Genomic DNA, 21,825 nt, shown 5'->3' on the forward strand with positions numbered 1-21,825 from the left:
TGCCCTTAGGGGAAAAGCTCTCAGTTGTTTCCCCTTAAAATGATATTCATTGTGGGTTTTTCATAGATGGCTTTGATGATAATGAGGTACGTATTTTCTATGCCTACACTGTGAAGAGTTTTGATCAAGAAAGAATGCTGTGCTTTGTCAAATGCTTTTTCAGCATCTATTGAGAGTATCATATGGTTCTTGTTCTTTCTTTTATTAAAGTATTATATCACATTGATTGATTTGTGATATTGAACCAACTTTGCAGCCCAGGAATAAATTCCGCTTGGTCGTGGTGAAAAACTCTTTCACTGTACTGTTGGATCCTATTGGCTTATTTTGGTGAGAATTTTTGCATCTGTGTTCATCAGGGATATTGGTCTATAATCCTCCTTGGTCTTTGGTCTTTGTCTGGTTTGGGGATCAAGGTAATGCTAATAAAACAAGTTTGGAAGTTTTCCTTCCATTTCTATTTTTCAGTTTCAGGACAATAGGTATTAATTCTACTTTAAATGTTTAGTAGAATTCCCCTGGGAAGCCTTCTGATCCTGGCTCTTGTTTGTTGGGAGATTTTTGATGACTGCTTCAATCTCCTTAGTGGTTATGGGTCTGTTCAGGTTTTCTATTTCTTCCTGGTTCCGTTTTGGTAGTTCATCTATCTCTAGGGATACATCTATTTCTTCCTAGTTATCTAATTTGCTAGGGTATAGTTGCTCATAATATGTTCTTATACTTGTTTGTATTTCTTTGGTGTTGGTTGTGATCTCTCCTCTTTCATTCATGATTTTATTAATTTGGGTCCTTTCTCTTTTCTTTTTGATAAGTCTGGCCAGGGTTTTATCAATCTTATTAATTCTTTCAAAGAACCAGCTCCTAGTTTCATTGATCTGTTCTATTGTTTTTTTGGTTTCCATTTCATTGCTTTCTGCTCTGATTTTTATGATTCTCTTCTCTTGCTGGATTTAGGCTTTCTTTGCTGTTCTTCAGCTCCTTTAGATGTAGGGTTAAGTTGTGTGCGTGCAACCTTTCTTGTTTCTTTTTTTTTTTTTTTAATTTTCAGCATAACAGTATTCATTGTTTTTGCACCACACCCAGTGCTCCATGCAATCCGTGCCCTCTCTAATACCCACCACCTGATTCCCCCAACTTCCCACCCCTCGCCCCTTCAAAACCCTCAGATTGTTTTTCAGAGTCCATGGTCTCTCATGGTTCACCTCCCCTTCCAATTTCCCTCAACTCCCTTCTCCTCTCCATCTCCCCTTGTCCTCCATGCTATTTGTTATGCTCCACAAATAAGTGAAACCATATGATAATTGACTCTCTCTGCGTGACTTATTTCACTCAGCATAATCTCTTCCAGTCCCATCCATGTTGCTACAAAAGTTGGGTATTCATCCTTTCTGATGGAGGCATAATACTCCATAGTATATATGAACAACAGCTTCCTTATCCATTCGTCCATTGAAGGGTATCTTGGTTCTTTCCACAGTTTGGTGAGTATGGCCATTGCTGCTATAAACATTGGGGTACAGATGGCCCTTCTTTTCACTACATCTGTATCTTTGGGGTAAATACCCAGTAGTGCAATTGCAGGGTCATAGGCAAGCTCTATTTTTAATTTCTTAAGGAATCTCCACACTGTTTTCCAAAGTGGCTGCACCAACTTGCATTCCCACCAACAGTGTAAGAGGTTTCCCCTTTCTCCACATCCTCTCCAACACATGTTGTTTCCTGTTTTGCTAATTTTGGCCATTCTAAGTGGTATAAGGTGGTACCTCAATGTGGTTTTAATTTGAATCTCCCTGATGGCTAGTGATGATGAACATTTTTTCATGTGTCTGATAGCCATTTGTATGTCTTCATTGGAGAAGTGTCTGTTCATAGCTTGAGCAAGGCTTGCATTGCTATATACTTTCCTCTCAGGATGGCCTTTACTGTGTCCCAAAGATTTTGAACAGCTTTGTTTTCATTTTCATGAATTTTTTCCATTCTTCTTTAATTTCATGGTTGACCCATTCATTCTTTAGCAGGATGCTTTTAAGCCTCCAAATTTTTTAGTTCTTTCCAACATTCCTCTTATGATTGAGTTCTAGTGTTGTGGTCCAAAAATATGCTGGGAATGACCCTAATCTTTTACCAGCTGAGACCTGATTTTTGACCCAGGATGTGATCTATTGTGGAGAATGTTCCACGTACACCAGAGAAGAAAGTGCATTCTGTTTCTTTGTGATGGAATGTTCAGTATGTATTCGTGATATCCATTTGGTCCAGTGTGTCATTTAAAGCTGTTGATCTTTTTCTTAAATGATCTGTCCATTTCTTTGAGGGGGTGTTAAAGTCCCCTACTATTATTGTATTATTGTTGATGTGTTTCTTTGATTTTGTTATTGGTTTATATAGTTGGTTACTACCATATTAGGGGCATAGATATTTAAAATTGTTAGTTCTTCTTGTTGGACAGATCCTTTAAGTATGATATACTGTCTTTCCTCATATCTTATTATAGTCTTTGGCATAAAATCCAATTTATCTGATATGTGGATTTTTACCCCAGCTTTCTTTTGATGTCCATTAGCATGCTAAATTGTTTTCCACCCCCTCATTTTAAATCTGCAGGTGTCTTTGAGTCCAAAATGAGTTTCTTGCAGACAGCATATCAATGGGTCTTGGTTTTTTATCCATTCTGATACTTTGTGTCTTTTTATTGGGGGCATTTAGCCCATTTACATTCAGGGTAACTATTGAAAGATATTAATTTAGTGCCCTTGTATTGCCTCTAAGGTGACTGTTACTTCGTATTGTCTCTGTTCCTTTCTGTCCTGTGTTCCTTTTAGGCTCTCTCTTTGCTTAGAGGACCCCTTTCAATATTTCCATAGGGCTGGTTTGGTGATTGTAAATTCTTTTAGTTTTTGTTTGTTCTGGAAGTTTTCTATGTCTCCTTCTATTTTCAATGACAGTTTAGTTGGATTTAGTATTCTTGGCTGCATTTTTTTTTTTCGTTTGGTGCTTTGGATATATCATGCCAGTACTTTCTGACCTGCTAGGTCTCTTCGGATAGGTCTGCTGCCAATCCAATATTTCTACCATTGTGTGTTACAGACCTCTTGTCTGGGGCTGCTTTCACGATTTTCTCTTTGTCACTGAGAGTTGTAAGTTTTACTGAGATGATGGGTTGTTGACCTATTTTAATTGATTTTAAGGGGTTTTCTCTGTGCCTCCTGGATTTTGATGCTTGTTCTCTTTGCCAAATTAGGGAAATTTTCTACTACAATTTGCTCCAATTACTTTCTGCCACCTTTCTCTTCTTCTGGGATCCCAATTATTCTAATATTGTTTCATTTTATGGTATCACTTATCTCTTGAATTCACCCCTTGTGGTCCAGTAGTTGTGTATCTTTCTTTTTCTTAGCTTCTTTCTTCTCCATCATTTTGTCTTCTATAACACTAATTCTCTTCTTGTTCATTTATCCTAGCAGTATGAGCCTCCATTTTTACTGCACCTCATTAATAGCTTTTTTGATTTCAACTTGGTTAGATTTTAGTTCTTTTATTTCTCCAGAAAGGGCTTCTCTAGTATCTTCTATGCTTTTCTCAAGCCCAGCTAGCATGTTTATAATCATCGTTCTGAACTCCAGTTCTGACATCTTAGTAATGTCTGTATTGATTATGTTCCTAGCCTTCGGCACTGCCTCTTATTCTTGCTTTTGAGGTGAGTTTTTCTGCCTTTTCATTTTAACCAGATAAGAATAAATAAATGAGAGAACAAAATACTAAAAGGGTATCAATGACCTCAGAAAAATATGCACTGATCAAATCAAAAGAGTTCTGAAACTGGGGTTGAAGAAAGAGAAAAAAGAAAAATATATATATATATTTTGGTCTGTTAGAGGAAACTGCCTCCCAAAATTTTAAAGAAAGAAAAGCATATATATTTATATAGAAAAGTAAGGGTAAACATGATGAAGGGATGGAATATGACTGTAAGATGAAAATTAGAAAAGATTCTAAAAAAAGAATTAATAAGATAAGGAGCTGGTTGAAAAAAAGAAAAAAAAAAGGAGAGAATGTGATCAGTCTGGAGACAGGAGCAAAGCCATATCTTAGATTTAGGGTATATTTTGATCTGTTAGAAGAAACTATATCCCAAAATTTTAAAGGAAAACTCATATCTATACCAAAAATAAGGTTAAATACAATGAAGGGATGTAATATGACTATAATAATGAAAATTTAAAAAAAATAAAAAGTGTTGATAAGATAAAATAGTTTAAAAGGTTAAAATAGTAAAGAGGAAAATTTTAAAAAATAGAATAAAAAAAAAAGCATTAAAAAAATTTAAGTTTGAAAGACTAAAGAATTGTGGGATAAAAGCCATGAATTCTATGTGCTATATTTTCCTAGCCCTGGTGTTTTGCAGTTCTCATTGATCAGTAAACTTGTTTTTTGCTGGATGTTCTCGCTGATCTTCTGGAGGAGGGTCCTGTTGCAGATATTCTTAAATGTCTGACCAAAGTGGAATTGCACCGCCCTTGCCAGGGTTCTGGCTAAGTAATCTGCTCACATTTGCTCTTGGTACCTTTTGTTCCCTGAGCACTTTCTGTAGAGCTTTGGAGGTTGAGAATGAAAATGGAGGCCTCCAAATCCCCAACCCAAAGGAGCCGAGAGCTCAGGGCCCCACTCCTCAGTGCAGCTTCAGAGATAAGCAGTCAATCACTCCTTTCTCTCTGGCCAGTAGCTGTGTTCCATGCTCCCCCATCCTCTTAGCAAGTGTTTCCATCTCTGGCACATGGACCCATTTGGAGTCTTTAATCCTAGCAGATTCCTGTGGCATATTCCCCCGCCATTCCTCCCAGAGGAGGAAGGGGTAGGTCTCCTCAGATCTCCCACTTGTGTGATCCCTGCTTGAAGAGTACTGGCCTGACTGTGCCTTGGATCATGGTTTAAGGTAACCCGGAGCACAGAGCTCACTTCTCGGTTCCATCTCTACAGCCAGCTTCCCCACTCTGATACCTGAGAACTCTGCTGCACTCGGTATCCCTGGTCTTTCTGTGACCCCATAGGTCCTGAGACTACACTGTCCTTGCTAGGTCTCATCCTCCTGCTTAGACTCTGGAGCAAAATTCCTCAGTGGAACAGACTTCTAAAAGTTCTGATTTTGTGCTCCACAGGAGCCAGCCCCTCCCTTTGCAATCTCTCTTCCCATGTATCATCTCAAATTCACTTCTCTGCACATTCTAACTTAGAAAATGTGGTCACTTTTCTGTTCATAAAATTGCTACTATTCTTCTCTTCAATCTCCTGTTGAGTTGATAGGTCTTCAGTATGGTTTGATAACTATCTAGCTGAATTCCTGGGAACAGGCAAAATTTAAGTCTGCCAGTCCTCTATCATCTTGCTCCTCCTCCTCTAGACATTCTTTATCATATTACTTTTTAATGTTTTTGTACATCTCTTGCCACCATCTGAAATTATCTTGAGTTATCTTTGTGACTTTCTTTATTTTCACTTTGCAAGATTGTGGATCTTGTCTGTAGTATTTACTACTGTATTTCCAACCCTTAGTGTCACTGTTTGTTATATAATCAGTGCTCAGTAAATAATTGTTGAATACACTAAATCTCTTTGTTATCCAGAAGACTTTTTACTAGAATGAACCCATATATGCTTACCTTCAAATGACCATAGTGAGATAAGGCCAACAATGATTTATATTTAGGAAATATCTCCTTTAGTACTTAATAAATTATCTGAGTTAATTTAATGGAATCATTATAGGCAGAATTTATGCTCAATCCTCCATTTTGTAGATGTCCTGATAACATATGAAATATGGTACAGAAATATTTATATGCATTTCCCAGATTGCTCTATAAGACATAGACAAAACCATATTGTATAAATTATCTTTAATAATATGCAGTACTAGGAGACTATCATTGGGAAGGAGAGATGCTGTGATACACTTGCTTTCTGGTTCAGTGTCTTGGCTTACCTATAGTTCTGCTTCATAAACTGAAGCATTGAGGTTGTCAGAAATATCTTCTTATATGCACCCCTGTTAAATTGTCATTATTTCCTCCATCTCATGTGCATTGTGCTTCTAGCTATTGTAGCTCTAATATATTCAGTTCCACCTTTCTCAATTCCTGAAGGTGAATTCAGGTTGCAAACTATAGTTCCATGGTAGCTATTAGTTGCCTTTTCTACCCTCTGTTGCTGAAATTATCTTTGATGTCCCTAGGAAAGATGGGAAATTTATCCTTTTTATTGTCTGTTTCATCTTCTTTTCTCTCTCACTTTTCTCATTTATTGGATCTTCTAAGAACCTCTCTCTCCAAACTCTGTACTTTAATGTATTACAATCATCCATGTATTAGAGTCTCATTATACTTAGAAATGTGTTCAGACTGTCTAAAATAATTTAAGCTTTCCTTAGTGGATATTTATGGGCATGAAATCAAGGAAGTGAAGAAAACCAAATTGTAAATCAAATCCTGGCATGGAACATGCTAGTCTATTGAAAATATAATTGTATCAAATCTAAATACTTTCTCTCTGAAATTGCCTTTCAAACCAAACCAACCAACAAGCAAGCAAAGGAAAACATAACCTGGATAGTTTTGAAAGTAATGAAGTAAAAATTTAAAACTTCAGTCTTAGCGTTAAAGTCATATACATATCTTTATTTGCTAAATTCAGATATGAACAAAGGAGGCAGCTGCAACAATAAATAGAGTCACCCCTATGAAAAGAGAGAGAAAATAGGGCATTAATAGAGAAAAGTTTGAGAAGATGCATTCCAAAGCAGAACGAGGGATAAGAACCTATCTTGTTCATGTTAGAATCATGAACATTAAATCACACAATTATATTGCCAAGACCATTCTTTTCACCTGTGCATATACCTTTGCCCACAATGATACAGTAGAGGTGAATTCATATTTCTATGCCCTGGCAGATAGCCATCAGTGGAAAATGATGGCTAGTTCCCAAATATTGTGGGAAAGTAGGTTTTGGGAGAAATAAGGGAACAGTTTGGATAAAGGGTCCTTACATCACCATGTCTACATCTCGACACTGATTAATGTGTACAACAGCTATTCCAGTCTCCTCATATGGGTACCCTAGAGTGACTGCCTGCAAAGCATTAAGAGTTGTAATCACCACCCCCAACAACCCCCCCCACACACACACCAGCTATTTTGCTGTGTGTTGAAGAAAAGCAAAAGCTTTGAATAGTAAGGATACACCATATACTGGTTATTAGGAAACCTTAACGAAGAACTCTCCTTCACTAAAATAATAATAGTAACAGTCTAGTATTAGTATAGTAATAGTCTAGTTTTTGAGAATATTTTACCTTGACTTTATAGCACACACCTAGGATTTAAATGTGTAAGTATGTGGATGTAATATTCCTTTGTTGAATGAAATTAGAGAAACTGCTTCCCTGGAAGTCTTCAAAGGACATAGAACAGGAGTGTTACTTCATCTCTTAACCATGACCAGTATCTGGGGCATAGTTCCAAAAGTTTTACTCTAGGTATCTTGCTTTAAGGAAACTATGAATTGGTACCTTTGTGACTAAATATATGGAGAATAAATATACATCCAAAATACAATCTGTTTCTGTCACTTGGGGCAGCCCTCCAGTGCATTATAGAAGTACATATAATGAAACATAATTACAAAAGTTTGTAGTATTAGAAATCACATTAAAAGAGTGGTTGCCCTATGAAAAGAAATTGGGAAATTTGCCATAGAATATGAAATATAGAAAATATATTAGGTGATAAGAGTATATCAATTGATTTGAAGTCTTTCTATTTTTTAACTATACTTTATCAACATATATTTGAGGAGCATAAAGATCAGCACCATTAGCTCAGCCTCTTTTATGCTTATTATTATGTAGGCAATAAATTTGGGTGAATAAAAAATTATTTCCAGTTCACAGTTTATTTTATTAATATATGCAATCTGATTAAAAAACACATTTGGAGTTGTAGCATTCTATGATTGACTTTCCTATGCATAAAATAACTAATTTATCCGTATTTAAAAATTAACAATGTAATGTTGTGAATATTATATACAGGTAGACATTTCTCTGGGTCCCAATTCAGTGAAAAAATATACTGGTGAAAAATTTTTAAAGATTTTTTTGTTGTTGTCTTTTATAATTCAGGTTATCTGGAATGAATATACCACCACCAATTATCAGCAACAAAAACTGGCTCAGACTGCATTTTGTTACAGACAGCAATCACCGATATCGTGGATTTAGTGCTCCCTATCAAGGTATGTTTAATGAATTCCTCTGTCTCTTGATATGTGAAATGATTTTGGTATATACAGCCAGATTTTGCAATAGAAGCAAAATACCTTTTGCATTAATGAATGGTAATTTGAATAAGCAAAAATAGTCATTCTCTTGCTGAGGTAATAATGTGATAACTAAATTACAATAGAAAAGTTAGTTGGTTTTTATAACACCATGTTCAAAACAGAATATTATGACCTCTGAAAGATAATATGTTACAGATGTCATGTTTACTTTAATAAAGTGCTTCAGCAAATAGGCATGCTTCCTAAAGCTATACCACAAAACACTGCAGAAAACCTGCAGTTGTAAATAGGCTCTCTATCAATTGAAATTCATTTTCATATACAGTGTGTTTGCTATTGTTAGTTTAATTAACCTTGTTAGGATTATTATCCACTATTTTTATTAAGAGGCATAATTTTGAATAAGAGGGATATAGTATTTGATGTATTAACCTGAAAAATCTCTTTATTTAGAACAAGATTATTATGAAGATGGAGTGTTAATGAAAATGTAGCTTCTACAATATTTATTAACATTATGTGGGTTTAGTGTACTTTATTCTCAGACTACTTATGTAAATAATTCATTTCATTCTCAGTAGTGTATCAGCTCCTGTTAAGGGAATCGTGAGCACTGCCATAGTTACATTTTTCCATTTATCTGTTTTTCTCTTTTTATTTAATGCTTTCCTTTTTAGTAGTCTTAAGTCTTAGGCACTTTACAAATTTAATATGGTGACTTTAGGCAGCTTATAATTAATACCTAAAATGTTATTAGGCCACATACTGTTTTCTGGAATACAAATTTCAACAATTAATTTATATTTTGAAGGCCAGTAACCTATCTATAGATGTCCTTTCAATGAGATTTCTGACAATACTAGTAACAAATTAATGTGATTGGTATTTTGACATTTATAATAATGTATTAGGTATTACTGTAATAAAAATCTCTAAAATAATAACTTAAAAGTAAAGATTTTGGACAAAATCCACTGTAGAAAAATCTGTAATTTCTATTGCTAATGTAGTTAATTTGAGTGGAAGCATGAATGAAAATATGCTCTTAAATCCTTTCTCATAACAGAATATATTACTCATCATAAAATACTATATTTTAAAATTGAAAATTAAATATGCATAGAAAATCACTTTTATATATTTTATTAAAAATAGTTGTCCAGAGCAAAGTAACTTGAATCTTACCAGTTTCAGCCAGTGTCACTTTTAAATTGGAAACAATATTTTGTTGAATTTCCAATTTCAATATCTAAAACTTTTTGTACTTCAGGAATCAGAGGACTCTTTCTATAAAAAATCTTGCAGAGCTTCTTTATGTCTCTGGGTCGGCCCCTTCCTTTTGGAGTTTTCTAGCGGCATGATTTTATGTCTCTAATTCCCCTCTTCAATGGGTTAAAGCAGATGGCATGGCAGAAATTCAAGAGACTATCATCTTTGACTCATGTGGTGATCTTTTCTACTAGATTCATGGCATCTTTCAGTCAGATGTCTTTTCTTCCTTATCTGAATAGAAATAAAGTATTTTATATTTAAATGTACAACCTGGAGGGAAAAAATGATCTATCTCAAAAATAAAATGATACTTCATTTGCTTTATGTAGTATGGTTTCATAAAACTGGTATCTTTAGATAGGGTTGTTTTGCATCATAAGGCAATAGTGCTAAGCTTCCAGTAGATTTGTGTATGTAATTATTATTTTCAGTATTCTACTTGATGATCTTAAATTGACTTTTATAGTACCTTCAGGTTCAATTTGATTTTCTAGCATTGCCTATCTGGTTTCAGGAGTGAAAAAGAGCCTAACAATGAATTCACTGCAGTAAAAAGTGTTTTATGGAGGATGCATTTTTTCTATTTTCTTCAGCAAAAGGAGTTCAAAGATGATAATTTTTAGTGTAATCTATATGTGGAGGAAATAAAATGGCCTACAAAAATGGAAGCTATGATTTTATAACATGATCAAGAAAAAGTTTATTATATAAAAATCCACCTTTACATGTATCCTTTTAAAACTTTTGTCATTTAGGCCTGATTTTTCTAATACATTATGTCCAAACAGTATTTTACCTAGACAACATAAATTCATTTGGAGAAGTAATTCTTGAAACTATAAACCAATTTGGGCTAAAAAATAAATAAAAAAAATAAAAAACCCAAGAAGCTAACTTAAATAGCTGTAAAATTCATAATTTTGACAACCTGAAAGACATGCCCTAGCATGAAATGCTAATCTTCCTGTTTTACATTGTTCTATGCTACCATTTAATATCACTGGTACCTAGATTAAAGACAATGAAAGAGAACAAAAATTATGGAATATACTATACAGAAGTCAGAACCAGGTCTCCACATAATATAGTTTCTTAATAACTCAAAAACTTATTGAGTACCCAGTGATTATTATTGAATTATCTATTATTTTGAAATTGTTTAATGTTTTAATGAAGCTCCAGGTTTCCAAAGACTGAATAGTTTCTCCATAGCGTTTTTGTTTAACTTGTGTTTTTTATAAAAAACAATACAAAACAAAACAAAAACAAAAAAAAAGAAACTTTGAAAATTAACTGCAATCTTACTAAAGTTCCTGATTAGCTGTCTTTTATAGTGTTTCCCATCATGGATGGAGGAGGCACATAGACACACCAACATGCTTTCCTTACTAGAGCATCCTTTAAATTGTGTTAGAAGTTAGCTTCCTTGTTAGTTAAGATATAATTTCAATAGGGTTAAGTAGAGGTAGTGGAGAACACACTAACAAATGTTGTTTTCACTCAAAAATGCTCAGAAAAGTCTTGATTTAAATAAATTGCCTTTGATATGCAAATTGCTTCCCCCTCCCTAGATCCCACACTGAATATGTCCACTTCTATCTAAAATAGAACTCTTTTTCCCCCAGAGTTTATTTATATTGAAAATCCCTTCTTTGAAAACCCTATTATTATCTCTACTATGTTTCACAATTTTTTCCTCTGTAATTTGCAACTCTTGCCCAAAGAAACTTATTTCAATATCATTAGTCTTTGCTTTTAAAATTCTTCTTGCATTCAAGTTTCATTAAATCTCTTCTAATGAGAACTTGAATTGTTCTATGTCACACATAAGTGGTGTAATTTTTCTTATCTGTCGTATTTGGAAGTTCTCATATTTATTTATTGAAACCTTCATAACATTGTCATTTAATTTTTATTATAAACCTAGAATATATTATTTTCCATTTTTATGAATATTTGATCATGTGTTCTTAATTTCTAACTTGGAAAGAGATTTTCAGATGACAGTTGTCCAATACATAAAGCCTTACCTCTAGATCATGTTTATTTAAAAGTATTATGTTTTTACCCATCAGTCTCTATTACTCAACTATAAAATATTATTACATTTTTAATTTTAAGTTATTCAACATTTCACATCTTTTTAATGCACAAAGATACTGTATCTGTAGATAATTACAATATTGTCTTTGGTATATAAGTTTAGGAAGTGCAGCATATAATTAATTCCAGTTATCCAAATATATGAATATTTCTATATTACAGATTATGTTTAATAGATTCTTCCACATTTTATTACATTTTGATTTTCCCTTTCCTCCTATAACCTTGTTTATGTTATTCTTCTTATGTAGGTTAACATTCTATAGACACTTACTTTCAATTTAACAAAGATACATCAATAGTAAATACAGTGCATTTTAAAGTTAGGAGGGAATATACTTTATATTACATAGTTCCTCAAAGAGGTTGTCATCCTTCTTGGGATCAGCTGTGTGTCTATTTGGTGAGAAAAACATATTTAATGAGTGGAACTTTCAAATTGTATTGAAAATGCACTGCCGTAAACCTCAGTTAGAGAACTGTGACATTTTAGACACACATAATTTAAGTGAAAAAAAACTTTGGAGTAGTATCTATTTCTCAGATTTGGAAATTTTTTGACATAAATGCGAGTGCAGAGTTACTAAACAAAGATAAATAAGATTATCAGGGGTCCAGGGTAGTCTATAAGGGAAAACTAAGAATTGGAGTCTGCGAGGTTACTAATTGTTATCTGAGTTGTTTGAGCCTTGGTTTCTTCATCAGTGGGAAAAAAAAAAGTCACAGTTGCTAGGCATGTAACTATGGTGCAATCAAAATATATTAGAATTTCTATGAGTAACAGTTAGACATGTAGTGAATAAAGATGCTTCAGTGGAAAGAAATAATCAACCATGGGAAATGAGTAAGAAACACACTTTCTAACCATGAGATAGAAATAGTTTAAAGACTGTGATCAAACATAAATCTGAATCCTGGAAACACATATAAAAATGAAAAATCCTATGTTTTATAAATTAATTCCCACATTTCTCCAGAGAAGAAAGTACTTTTCCATAGAACACAATTTTAAAATGAAAAAAAAAAAAAAACCAACAACAACACTCAGTTATGTTATAAAACATAACAACATTTAGAATAACATAAGTTCAAATTTAAAAATAAAACACAACATCAAAGCAATCTGTGTAATGCTATTTTTTTTCTAATTTTGCTTAGGCATCAGTTTTTCTTTGTGTACCTTAGTCTATCTATTTATAATAAAGCACAAGGAATCCCATCTCAGCATTCTAATCACAAAATCCCTCCCCTAATTTGATAACTAACCATCAGCGTGAGTCATAGGGTTTTAAGGTTGGAAGTAGGATATAGTAAGAGAAGATCAAAACTTTTGGTTCAGATCATATAGATGTACATAATTTACTATAATAGAAATGTTGGACATGGGCAATTAGGCTATTTTCCTGGTGAAGACAGTAGAAAGGGCTTTGCTAACACAGTTCAAGAGATATACTCTCTCTATATATATTTCATACTATGGTAGGTATTATTTATCTTTTAGTGAGTACATACTGTAGGAAAATTCATAAATTGTATTTGAATTATTATCTCAAATAATCCCCTTTTCATAGATTAGACAAAATGCTTTATTTTAAGCTTAGGTAATCAGCTAGTTATTTTCATTTACTGAGTTTTGAGAGAATAAGATGTTGAGTTCCATAAGATGTTGAGTTCCATTGGTGAATATTGTTTGAGAATAACTTCTAATCTTGTACCTTATTTCCTTTTGATTTTATTATTAACATCACTTTCTTTTTTTCTTCAGGTCTCATTTAATGCTAAATCATTACTTTCATCTTGAAATTCTCTTTTTTTTCCTTTTAATTTTATTATGGGATTAAAAAAATAAACTTCTTTTACTTCTTGCTTAATGAACTTGTCTGGTTTATGGAGTTCATAATCACAATTAGTATGATGTCTACACAACTAGCAGAGAAAAAATGAAGATATTTAATAGTCAAATGGTCTAAGTAACTATTGGTCTGTCTAGAAGATCCATTAAAAACTCCCTGATAGCATTGCCTCTGTGATGTAAATTTATGTTTTATAGTCCTTGCCAATATAACATTTAAGGCTTTTTACCATATTAGTTGATAATAATAGAATTAAATTCTTCCATAGCTAAATATATTTACTTTATTCATTTCCATCCTTAAAACTTATTTGCCAATCTTCTTATATATCCCTAGACCAAAATTCTGTTCAGAAATTGTGTATGTGTTTGACAGTAAACTAATTATTATTTCATTTCAAATTTCTCTGAAGTAGACATTTCACTGTGAAACACAACTAGTAACCTGAGTGAAACACTGTTTATTCACTGTATAGTGAAATACAGTGTTAGTGACTCATTTTTGCTTTAGTCAAACATAACAATTTCAATAAAGTACTTTATCTTGCGGGGTGCCTGGGTGGCTCAGTGGGTTAAGCCGCTGCCTTTGGCTCAGGTCATGATCTCAGGGTCCTGGGATCCAGTCCCGCATTGGGCTCTCTGCTCAGCGGGGAGCCTGCTTCCCTTCCTCTCTCACTGCCTGCCTCTCTGCTTACTTGTGATCTCTCTCTGTCAAATAAATAAATAAAATCTTTTTTAAAAAAAAGTACTTTATCTTGCTAAACATTTTAACAGTCATGAATTTAAATTAAGCCATATGACTGACTGTATTTAGAGTTGGACCAAAGTTTTAATATATGAAATGAGAAGTTAGATGTAGAGTGGAATATTAGGAATAATATTTTATTTATCTCACCTTGCTGTCTTATAGTCCTTTTATTCTGGTTGTGAGTTAACTATGTGCCTTAATGCAGAGGCTACCCAGGTTACTGATGGATGTCATTTAGGAGAAACTGTATTTTGAAAACATTACATTCAGATTCTGATAAGAAGATCACTTAAAACTGAATGACAATGGATTTTTAAACAAAGTACAGTAAGAAAATATAAAGAGAAATAATGTATGTACTTAAGAAATAGTCACAGAAATCAGTATATTCAAGATGACATGGAGATTCTATTACAAAATTTTCATTATTTCTAAGGAATTGACTCAATCTCCAAAACATTGATATTAGAATGATTCTGACATAGTCAAGAAAGGAAATATCATGGATTTTTACTTTAAAGAAATATCTTTAAGGCTTAGTTAGATTTGTTAAGTATTTCTTTCTTAAGCCAATATTTCGATTGTTTCTTTTAAAAAATAGTTAATGCTGAAAATAAAATCTTTATGGTTTGCTAAATTTTCTTTCTTAGGCCAGTGTTTAGTCCATTTATATAAACCCTTTGTTGATAAATCTTAAAAAGTGAAAGGCAAATTATATTAACCTTCTGTTATAATCTAATAGAATTTGTAAGAATCCAGAAATATCTTGGTAAAATGAGTGTGATTTAGATTACTACTTTCAAATACAGCATCTACTATGAATAGGAATCAAATATCCAATGGTGATACTTTCTAAAACATATAGTAGGTTTAAAATACAGTGCTTGACAACTGTACAACTGAAAAAATTCCATTTTTGTATAACATTTTAATTTGGCTCACACTTTCCTGTTAATGATAGGATAAACTTTCGAAGAAAAACATCTCTTTTGTGTTAACTCAACTTCCTTGGGGCAAAAGTTCAGACTTTCAGGGTTTAGATCACTTCCTTCCTTTTAAAAGAAAATTTCTAGATATAGGTGATAGTCTATTAAGTCTAATAGTGATGGGATAAAATGGCCTGTCTGTATCTTAACCCTTGCTCTGATTCATAAATATTAACCAGTTTCAGTGAAAATTTCACTTCTCGGTAACCAGGAATCTTGTAGATATCTACTGCTGGCATCCGCAAGGCAATTTGTAGTATGCTCTTTAAGCACGGTCAGCCATCCACCTTTCTGACTCTATTCCATGACACCTTTTGCTGGTCTTTCCATCTACTCTTTAGCTAAAGCTCTTTAAGTCTCATTTTCTACTATAATTTTTCTTTTTCACTTACCATAATAACCCCATGGCAGGGTCCTGGCTCTGTTAATTCACTCATACCTATCGCCACCCAATATCCATTGGTCAGTAAAGTGTGAAACTATCCACTTGCTGAACACATATTACTCTAATGCTCAATGTATCTGGGTATATCTTTAAGGAGCTTACATTTTTCCATAAGTCAATGCTGTAAGATTTCAGAATTAATTTCTTTAGCAAATATAGTTTAACAAATTTATATAGATGATTGTACTATATCTAACTTCCATCCTTCATGAGAATTTTCACACAATAGGGCGTCTTAGACTTTCTGCTCCTATCAGATGGTGGGAAAGCTTTTTTTGTGTCCTGTCCTGAGTTTTCACTAATCATAGGTTTTATAAAGCTCTATTAACTATGTCTTCCAGATTTTCCTCTTGATCTGAAAAAGAAACTGTTTGAAATTTATATTTCATATTTTCTTTCACCATAACATAATCCTCAAGTCTAATATCTAGATATGAACTTTAAAAAATGTAATATTCGTCAAAGTTGTATAAGTACTCTCTGATATCAAAGGAATCCCCAAGGGCTCAAAGAATGAGGAAAGTTCACAGTATCAAGATTAATAGTAACAAGAAATACAAATGTTTTAGATTTTCAAAATACTCCAGCTATTATTAAGTTAAAAATTGATCTCCTCAGAGAAATATACATATCATATTTCCTACATAAGTTTAAAATTTATTCTGTACTGATTTTATAATGTTATTTAAGCTATATTTACAATTACAAAGTGTTTTTTTTTTAAAATATGCAAATTGATAATATTTTATTACCTTATCCCAACCAACTTTGGGCTAGTATTTTCAGTTAATATAATTTCTATCAAGTATTTTAAAATTTTATAATGTAATGAATTCTTGGGTAACACTTTTTGTTTATAATTGTTTGAATTTCTTGTACTTCAAAGGACATTTGGCAGATTACAAACATTGCCATCATTTTATGGTCATACCTCATGGTGATTCATTATTGTTCCATTTAGTATTCATATATGGTAGAGTTTTACTCATATTACGAATTCTTAAATGCTAACATTTACTGTCTCTAGTGAGGGAAGTTTCATTACATCACCTAAGGATGAGCACATAACAAAAGATAATTGATTAAGTCAGTGTTTAACAAAAAAAATTCAGTGCTTTACAAATTCTGTTGCAAAGTATATTGAACAGGGGATTTTGTCTTTAGTAATGATTTAATACTTGCCCAAGATGACCTCCAAAGGGCTTTTGCAATCAAGCACAATAAGTACAAGCAATCAAACACACTGTATATGATTGATTCTTCCATGTTGGTATGAAAAATGGAGTCTGAGGCAATGCTTGTGGACCTTACATTCATTTCATTGGCAGATTTACCATGCTATTTAGAAATAACATTACAGAATTAAAATCCTTGGACTTTTAAATTCAAATTCACAGATATCCAGAAACAGTTAAAGGAAATTTAGGAAAAGTTCCTTCAAATGATTTAAAAAATATATTAGGATTTTCCTTAAGTTTAAAGATGTGTGGCAATGGTGGTTACACAGGGCCAATTTTGGGGCTCAAAAAGCTCCACAATCACTGGGTTAAACAAATTTAAGTTGAATTATTTGATTTAAGCAAATCATGCCTTTTCAGCTTATTTAGGACCTGTTTTTCCTTAGGACACATTTTAGGAAATAATCTTATAAGATATAAATGGAAGGATTGGCTTCATGTGACAATAAATTTATTATTACTTAACCTGATCTTTCTTCAGGTATGTAATTAGCTGAAGTAAATAAGGCAGGTATATTGCTAATGTTATTTAATTAAACTAAAATTTTTTTTTAGATCAAAGCCCCATTTGAGATGATTATGGCATTCTTATTCATTCCATCATTTATTATCCATCCAATTTTGTTCAGTGAAACTATTGCTGAGCACTTACTTTGTAGCAGACACTGAGCAAGGCTCTGCAAATCACACAGTCCCTGAATTCAGAGTTTCCGGTCTAGTCTGTGAAAAGATGCGTGAAAATTCCATGAAAAGAAAAATAATTTATGAAGTATTATAATTAAGAAAAGACAGGCTCTTTCGAGAACTGAAAGAGGCCATGTGATCCAGGAAAACTCAGAATACTTGGCACCTGGCTAGAGTAATGAAGGTTGCAGAGTAGTTTTAGGTTAGAATCGTGATGTGATATCTATGGTGTAAAACTATGTTAGTCTATGTACTATTGCTGTACAGGTTATTAACATGTTGAAATCCTATTGATTGGTAAATAAATAACCACTCTCATTGGGGCAAGAGCATCAGTACTGTTTTCCTGACTCCTAACCTGCCCCATCTCTTTCAAGACTCACTGGATTGTCCTGAAATATAACAAATGGCTCATATCATGGCTCAAACAGGGCACCTTCTAGATACTACCCATTACCAGCATTCACAATTCAGTTTCTAGTCCCCATCACCTGTTACTTGGTATTCTTAACATCACTCCAGACCTTCTGGATCATGACAAATTCAAAGTGACCAGCAAAAAAATACTACTGTCCATTACTATTGGATGACTTTAAAAAGATGTGTTGTTTATTTACAAGAATTACACACGTTTGGGCAAATTCAAAGATATGAGCAATATAAATATTCTACCTACTATACAAAGTCCAGAAAACAAATTTTGCATTGTTTCATAGTTGCCTGGTTTTATAATTTGCAACTCCCCAAAGACATTGACTGTGTCCTTTTATCCCTGTACTTCCAGAGTTTACCATTCAAATAAATGTTGACCAAATGATTGAATGTTATATGTGCATATGTATGTGTCACAATTTACAAAGTATTTGCATACACCTTATCTCATATACTCCTCACAATATCTCAGATATTGTATTATTGTCTCTACTTTACCAAACAAAGACTCTGGATCAAGTGATTCAGGCTAACACAAGGACACTCAGGGTAGGTGGAGAGTGAGGGCTATACACGTCTGGCTCAGTCCTGTGCCCGATCCACTATCACCCAGAGAAAGGGGCTTATTTGTCTGATTCACTCAGATGCCCTGTTTGAGTTAATGGCAGCCTTGTTGAAAAAAAATAGGAAGCCTAAGGTCACATTAGAATATAGCAGAACCAGGACTGAATCCTTAAGTGTTTTTGCTTTTAAAGCCTGTGCTAAATTCACTGTGAACTCCAACCTTAGTTATCCTCAAATTTGCAAATTTGTAGAATAAATTTGTTATTTTTATAAAAGGCTAAAATTTATTGAGATTCAAATTTGGTGAAAAAAGTAAGTGAAAATTGTGGAAATACACTGTCCTTGATTAAAAGTGACATGTTCATAAAACAATGATATCAGTTATTAAATTAGTTAATATATGGGCAGCATTTTGAATAGTGTCTGACAGAGAGTAAGCATTATATAAAATGTTAGCCATTATTACTATTATCAGCAGCAGCAGCAGCAGGAGAAGCCTCATCACCCTTATTGTTTTGCTCAAAATGACTTGGAAGGCAATTTCAAGCATGTTATGAATAATAGGGGTATTATTTGAAATGGAAATATCTCAACTTTTCACAGTAATTAGTTGGAGACTCATTTTTATTTGATTATACAATATAAGTCCTTATTTGTTGATTTAAAGAAAAAAAGATTCTGTTTAACACAGGTTTCAATACAGTAGATATTATAATGAAAATTAGTCCTAGTAAACTACATCAAATATTTAACGACAAGTGTCGTACAAACTATGTGAAATACCAGCAAAGTATACTCTTTGCTCTACCGTATGTCTGTGGGGTGAAACAAATAATAAAAGCATCTTCTGTTATAGGCTAATTTATCTTTTTATTAGATCAGGTACTACTGACTGTTATTGGAAAACCCAAGAAAGAATCTGTAGCTATACACAGCTTAAGGTGAAAGAAGTATAAAACCCTTATTAGGAAAGGCAATAGTTTCATTATACCCAGTGTACTTTTGCTGGAAAAGGTCAGATTAAAACATTATATTGTTGATCTAATAAGAAAGCAACTTTGTTGCATTGGGATATATCCTTCTTTCCTACAGAGAATCCAGCAAGTACTGGCTAGAATTTCCCTAACTAATAGGAACCTCCAGATTTTGTGTTCCTACACTTGTGTTGAATTTCCAAGTAAATAGTTATCTTTCCAGTTTATCAACATAAGAGAAAGCCAGCCAACTCTTTCCTGAGGGAGATATGTAAGTAAGTAATACCAATAAAAACTAGATTGCAAAGGTAGTGAGAGGTAGAGATTACCAGGAATAAGATTTCCTTTGTACAAGTATTATTCTGGAAAGAACACTGGACTAGAAGTTGGTAAATCTGGGTATAACCTCTACTCCGTGAGCTTGAATGGATTCCATAGTATTTCAGGACCTTGAGGTCATTTGATCATGGAACAATAGAATTTTCCCAAGTCCAAAAATTATGTGGCTTAATTTAGTATTTGCAATTCCAGTGAGTCACAAAAGTTTCTCACAGTGGTAGATACACACACTCACACACACATACACACACAATTTTATATTTTCTTGTAGCCACATAAAAAAGTAAAACACACAGGCAAAATGAAATTTAATTACATTCACCTATTATATCCAAAATATTAACATTTCAACAGTAATGTAAAATATTAATGATATACTTTGTGTTATATTTTTCATCTGAGTCTTAAAAATCTTAATGTATTTTACACTTACAGCACAACTCATACTAAACATTAAATTTTCAATGGGAAGAGTTGATTTTTAATAGGCTAGAAGAATAATTTACCCATAATTATAATAAAAAATACAGTATTTCAGTGTATTAGCAACTGTTATTTACTGAGATTTCACTGTAATTCTTACTGTCTGCATAAAATATTCAAATAAACATATCATAATGTATGCCTCGGATGCTTTCACTACAAAGCTACATCTTACATAATGCAGCAGTTAAAATGGAGCACCAAAACAATATGATTATATTTAATGGAAAAATATTTCATGCTCCATATTTCTAAGTTGAAATTAAAATTAGTTACAATAAAATAAAATTTAAAATTCAGTTTTTCAGTCTTACTAGCTACACTTCAAATTCTCAAAAGCCACAGGTGGCCAGTGGCTACTGTACTGTGTGGCTATTGCACTGTGTAGCCTCTGCAGGTGCAGTGGACAGCTCTCTTGTGACAGCTGAGCTAGTGCTCTCCAATTATAAGAAAGTAAGAAGTATGTTAAAAAATAATATTAATACACTGAGAGAATGTGATATAGTATCAATTTTCCCATTGTTCCTCAGCTTTGTGTTACTTCCTCTAATTTTTTATGACTTGTTGCTTATGATCATTACACTGCGGGATCTGCCTCATGTCATAACTTTAGAATCTCTAATTATTTGAAAAATTGTGATTTCCCTCTCCACAATATGCAGCTTAAAATAAATCCATAAAAGCATTCAACAAAATTCTGACATTCCCCTTTTAAAGATTTCAAAACATTATTTTTTTTATTTAATATTATTTATTTTCTCTCTTCCTTTTTGTTTTCCTTTCTGTGGTTCCTTTTGGCATGCTTATTAATCTGCCAGACATGTATGCGAGATCTGCCTTTTCCCTCCCACAAAGATACTAAGAAGGTTTAAGCTTGTGCTTAAGAAATGGGATGAATGTTTCTGACTGAATATGTTCTGATCATCTACCTTAGGCATAATTTCTATATGTTCCATTGTTTCATTTTCTTCATATGGATGGATATTCATTATTTGATTCAGGCAGTGTGGTAATCATATGCAAAAAGCAATATATCCAAATGCATGTTAAGTTTTAAGAAAGCCTCAGATTTCTTTTAGTTTTTGCTTTGGGATATAATAACAGATTCTAATAAATAATTTCCAGAATTTATTCCAGAAGAGATACCCTCAGCATGTATCTACTGGATGAAAACTCAGCTCTTGTGATCACATTAACCTGGTGAACTAGTTTGCTAGGACTGCCATAACAAAAGGTCATAGACTGGATGGTTTAAACAGCAGAAATTTATTTTGCACAATTCTAGAGTCCAGAAGTCCCAAGATCAAGATGTAGGTAGGTTTGATGTCCTTTGAGGCTTTCATCCTTGGTTTGCAGATGGTCACCTCC

At 33.1% G+C, this 21,825-nt stretch overlaps 1 protein-coding gene across 2 annotated transcripts in view; it reads left to right on the forward strand.

The window, feature by feature from the left end:
* The window catches only part of LOC111146567 (CUB and Sushi multiple domains 3), a 1,261,269-nt gene that overhangs the window by 450,235 nt on the left and 789,209 nt on the right, over positions 1-21,825 (forward strand). For both annotated transcript variants that reach the window (XM_022502159.1, XM_022502160.1), the window contains exon 6: positions 8,177-8,289. In XM_022502159.1, the coding sequence (XP_022357867.1) occupies positions 8,177-8,289 (113 nt within the window). The remainder of the gene's footprint in view (positions 1-8,176; positions 8,290-21,825) is intronic.

Source organism: Enhydra lutris, unplaced genomic scaffold (assembly GCF_002288905.1).
Source record: "Enhydra lutris kenyoni isolate GAN:26980312 unplaced genomic scaffold, ASM228890v2 scaffoldscaffold14, whole genome shotgun sequence".
Lineage (NCBI taxonomy): Eukaryota > Metazoa > Chordata > Mammalia > Carnivora > Mustelidae > Enhydra > Enhydra lutris.